Source organism: Octopus bimaculoides, chromosome 27 (genome assembly GCF_001194135.2).
Source record: "Octopus bimaculoides isolate UCB-OBI-ISO-001 chromosome 27, ASM119413v2, whole genome shotgun sequence".
Taxonomy (NCBI): Eukaryota; Metazoa; Mollusca; class Cephalopoda; order Octopoda; family Octopodidae; genus Octopus; species Octopus bimaculoides.
This window is the reverse complement of record NC_069007.1, coordinates 16,582,087-16,587,384: the sequence shown is the minus strand read 5'-3', so window position 1 is coordinate 16,587,384 and position 5,298 is coordinate 16,582,087. Positions and strand designations below refer to the sequence as shown.

At 36.6% G+C, this 5,298-nt stretch overlaps 1 protein-coding gene across 1 annotated transcript in view; it reads left to right on the top strand.

The window, feature by feature from the left end:
• The window catches only part of LOC106877214 (phosphatidylinositol-binding clathrin assembly protein), a 91,224-nt gene that overhangs the window by 68,032 nt on the left and 17,894 nt on the right, over positions 1–5,298 (top strand). Inside the window, exon 14 of the mRNA XM_014926067.2 lies at positions 2,660–2,767. Coding sequence (XP_014781553.2) covers positions 2,660–2,767 — 108 coding nt within the window. The remainder of the gene's footprint in view (positions 1–2,659; positions 2,768–5,298) is intronic.

Below are 5,298 nucleotides of genomic sequence, written 5' to 3'. Positions count from 1 at the left end.
ATGTATATATGTATGTATGTATATATGTATGTATATATGTGTGTATGTATATATGTATGTATGTATATATGTGTGTATGTATATATGTGTGTATGTATATATGTGTGTATGTATATATGTGTGTATGTATATATATATGTGTATGTATATATATGTGTATGTATATATGTGTGTATGTATATGTGTGTATGTATATGTGTGTATGTATATATATATATGTATATATATATATATATATGTATGTATATGTATGTATGTATATATGTATGTATATGTATGTATGTATGTATTTATGTGTATGTATATATACCTACACAAACACATTCATATATATATGTATATATACACTCACACACACACATGCACACACTATTTGGTGGTGCATAAGATGCACATATTTACCCAAAATCTCTCTAAAGAAAATCAACCCTTTCCTACATGCAAAGTAGAGTTTATCTAACAGACCTAAATGTCCCCCAAAACGTTTTTCTATGCTTCTGAAATTGGGTGCCTGTAATATGCCATCAAAAACGGTACCCATTTTACTCCCCGCTGTTTCTAAAATTGCTTTTCTCTTTTTTCTCTTTCTCTTTCTCTCTCTCTCTCTCTTTATTCTTATTGTTATTGTTGTTCCCCATTTCTCTTGCTTTTGTATTTTGTATTTTCTTCTGATGTTGCTTTATAACCATGTTGCTTTTCGTTTTCGTACCAGGCTTTCATCTTTTTTAATTTAATTTCTACACCATTAATTGCTTTGCTCTTCCTCTGGCCATTCCATTGAAACCAACTGTAAAACAGTCTTTATTCTTTTAGCCTTTGTTTTGAAAATGAAATAGTACAAAATATACATTTACATATATATATATACATATATAATGTTGCTTTCTCTGTTGTTTCTTGTTTGTATCATTATTATTATTGTTATCATTATTCATGTTAATATTGTTTATTATTATCGCTATTATTACTCTCATTATTAGGGTGGTAGATTGGCAAAATGGTATGTGTATCAGACAAAATGCCCACCATTCTTGGGAGTGTTGTGACAATAGATTTCTTAGGCACCCCTTCCTTAGAGTCCTATCAGAAGCTACCATTATTTGACATTCTTGCTACATTCTCAAGTGTGACCAACTGAGACACAGCTCATTCTTGGCCTACCCATAGGTCTCCTACCAGTTAGTTGACCCTGAAGAATTCGTATTGCAATTCCTTTTTGTGACATTCTAATCACATGATCGTAGTACCGGAACTGTGACTCTTCAATGTGTTAAAGTAGGGGGCTTGAGCTGGAGAGACTCCCTGGTTCTCCAAACTGGGCACCCTGTCAAGTAACATTGCTCCAGAGATCCTTCAGTGAAACCCCATTTCATCAGCTTATATTCACAATCATACTTATTTGGACACTACCCCAAATTTATGAGGGTAGGTATTGAAACCCTTACAGAAATAGCAAATGGAACTGACAGGCAGGTGCTTTTATTGTTAATCAAACTAAATAAGTTAAATAAATGCCAAAGAACCAAAGTTCATTTTATTGACTACAACTCTTAAACCTTTAGTTTCTAAACTGGTTGTAGCTAGTCCAAATATTCTGTTTTATGCTCAGAGTAGCCTCTCACACCTACCCTACAATGTCGTTCTAAAAATAAACAATCACATCATTGAAATCTTGAAGCTATGAGATAAGGCATGATTAATTAAAAACATATGAATAAATAAGCATTTGACAGGATAATCTGAATGCCAAAGGGTTAAAGGCTCCAGTATGGTTGTAGACCAATGACTGAATTCAATAAATGGATTACAAAAATGTAACTTTGTAAAGAAAGAGGTAGGTGTTCGAAACTCATGGGAACGAAACAACCAAGGAATTAAGGGCTGGTCTATTTAGCTGTTTGTTAATTAGTACATGATTATTTTTATTATTATCTGTCTTCTACAAAAATATTAATCTTTATTAACAAATGTTTTACTCAGCCTATTGGTTCCCTGTGAGACCAGTGATTTCTTAATTTTTCTATATATATATCAGTAGAGGCTGAATTTAGTTAAGCATGCAGGCTTCAAAAAATAAGTCCTGGGGTTAATTTGTTTCACTGAAACAAGTAGAAGATAAAAGATGTACTTATAACATGGAAGCAAGGGTACTAATTGGCACATAAATCTAGACTGTTGTTAAATTACCGTTAAATTCTGTGTATATTGGTGAATTGGTTGGGTCATTACAGCGCTTGATAGATTATCCTGCAATATATGTTCTGGCTCTGCATTCTGGGTTCAAATCCTGTTAAGGGAAAAAAGAAATCACTAATAAAATATACGATGAATGAACAAAAGCAAGAAAAAACACAAGAGAGGCAAGTGTTAACAATGGTGTTATTAATCTGATGCTGGTGAGGAAAGGGTTCTTAAGGTTTTGGGCACTAGTCCTTCATCAGAAAAATGAGAAAAGAAAAGTGGTAGAAGGGAGGGGACAAGAAGGGGAGAAGGTTTAGGGGTTGGGTGGGAATGTGGCTCTTGCATGCTTAATATTTTGCTGTGTACAATTGTAGCTTTGGTTTAGAGAAACTTGTCTAAGGTGAAGACAAAAAAAATATCAAAAAACGAAAGAAATGCGACTAATCTTGTCCTTCCTAACTTTTGTTGCATGTGCTAGCAGGGGTAATGGACATGATATCTCCTTCTAATGCTGCTACCACTACTACTACTACTTCTGCATCTCTTGCTGCAATGGCACAGAGCACTACACCAGCGCCACCTGCAGGTACTTGACCTTAACTTTCTCTCTTTCTATTTCTTCTCTCTCTATCTTTGCACCATTTTATTAATTCATTTGTGAAGCTGGAAAAACCTCAACGGGGAAGCTGTTTATGATGTACTTGAGTTTTTTTTGTTTTTTTCCTACGGTAATGCCTATATCTAACAATCATGGGTAGTTTAAAGCATGTTTAGCAGCATGAAACCCGCTAACTGAATGTTTTAAATTGTAAAATTCATATATATATATATATATATATTGCAGATCATTTGGTATGAGGCTGCATAGAAAGATTAAATTTTAAAAGTTTACATCCACATATGTGTGTGTGTGTGTGTGTGTGTGTGTGTGTGTGTGTATGTGTATCATCGTCATTTAACATCCACTTTCCATACTGGCATGAGTTGGACAGCTGGGAGGCTGCACTAGTCTCCAATCTGATTTGGCAAGGTTTCTACAGCTGGATACCTTTCCTAATGCCAACCACTGCAAGAGTGTAGTGGGTGCTTTTTTTAACGGGCCAGTTATGCAACACTGGCATCAGCCCCAACTACAATCTCACTTGGCTTGCCAGGTCTTCTCAAAGTGAATCCCAACGTTCAAAGGCTGCACTTCACCACCTCATCCTATGTCTTCTTGTGTCTTCTACTTCTGCAGGTTCCTCTATTGTTAGGGTGAACCCTTCTTCACACAGCTGTCCTCATCCATACACATCACATGATCTTACCAGCACAGTCATCTCTCTTGTACACCACATCTGATACTTCTTATGTCCAACTTTTTTCTCAGGGTGCTTACACATCCAGTGGAGCATACTAGCTTCATTTCTTTCAAGCCTATACATGTCCTCAGCAGTCACAGCCCATGTTTCACTACCATGTAGCATGACTGTTCATACACAGGCATCATACAGTCTACTTTTTACTCTGAGTGAGAGGCCCTTTGTTACCAGCAGAGGTAGGAGTTCTCTGAACTTTGCCCAGGCTATTCTTATTCTAGCAGCTACACTCTCAGGGCATCCACCCTTGCTACTGACTTGGTCACCTAGGTAATGGAAGCTGTAGGCCCTGATAGATTCCCCACTAGTCTCCTGAAGGAATGTAAACACCAACTTGCAGTTCCTGTAACCAACCTCTGGAGAAATCTTTTAGACTCAGGTTATATAGCGAAATAGCTCTTATCCCAGTCTGTCATCCCGGTTTTCAAACAGGGAAACAAACCCCTCACAGTCAACTATCACCCAATCTCACTTTCCATATTATCAAAGTGTTTGAAAGGGTGGTGAGATCAAGGATAGCTGGCCTCCTGGAGAGCTACAGTCTCCTAAATTCAAACCAGCATGGCTTTCGCTATGACAGGGACTGTTTAATACAGCTCTTACACCACATCGATGATGTCCTTAAAGCCTTGGGATCAGGTTCAAACTCTGATGTCATATATCTTGACGTCAGTAAAGCGTTTGACAGAGTCAACCACAATATCCTAAAGTCAGAATTGTGAAATGTTGGAATCCGTGGAAACTACTAGACTGGATTGAATATTTCCTGGAGAACAGAACACATGCTGTGTTCAGTGTGATCCACTCAAGCCCAGCAAAAGTCACCAGTGGTGTCCCTCAAGGGACTGTCTTGGGACTGCTTCTGTTTATAGTCTATATAAACAAAATTTCAAGTGTCATAAAACACAGCAAAATGAAAATATTCACTGATGTCTCCAACGGAGAAGAAAACCCAACTAAACTCCAGACTGGTCTACATGTTGTAGGTCAGTGGGCAGGCAAAAACAAAATGTGGTTAAATGAGGGAAAATTTGAACTAATGATTTTGGAAGAAAGACTTTGCTAAAATAACCATATTCTCTTCCTCCAGGGGAACCACTCACAGCATCTAATAATATCAGAGACCTAGGAGTAATAGTTGACAACAATCTCAGCTATTTTCTGTTGAGTTTTTCCAGTTTCACATATAATAATAAATAAAAAAAGTATGCACACTACGTCTGTATTGAGTTCTTTTCTCCCGTTTGTAAGTTCAGTTACCTACTTTTCTCAGTTTCCCTAATATGCCATTTAGATTTTGAAGAAAGCTGGATAATTTGTGACTGGCTAGGTGTAGTGTAAACACTTATATACAATGTATACACAAACATTGAGTTGTGTTAAATGAACGAGAGAGGTGTGCACAATGCATATTTCTCTTGTAACTCTAGTTTCATGCTACTGAAACCTTCAGCTGAGAACTCACCTGAAGATTGCTGTAGCATGAAACTCAAGACAAGACATAAAAAAAACCCAGAAATCATCTTCAGTAAGTTATATATATATATGTACATACACACGCGTGTGTAGAAATGTTGTAGTGTACAGATGCTTACAAAAGGGCTCAATACTTCAAGCACTGTGTATATTTTATGAGAAGTTGAGTTTCTTGAATTGTAACAGTGGCTTGTCGTACTACCAATGGTATATATTTATCATATCTATGTGTATGCTTCATTAGTCGATGTTGTGCAGTATGTTTGCATGTGTGTATGCATAT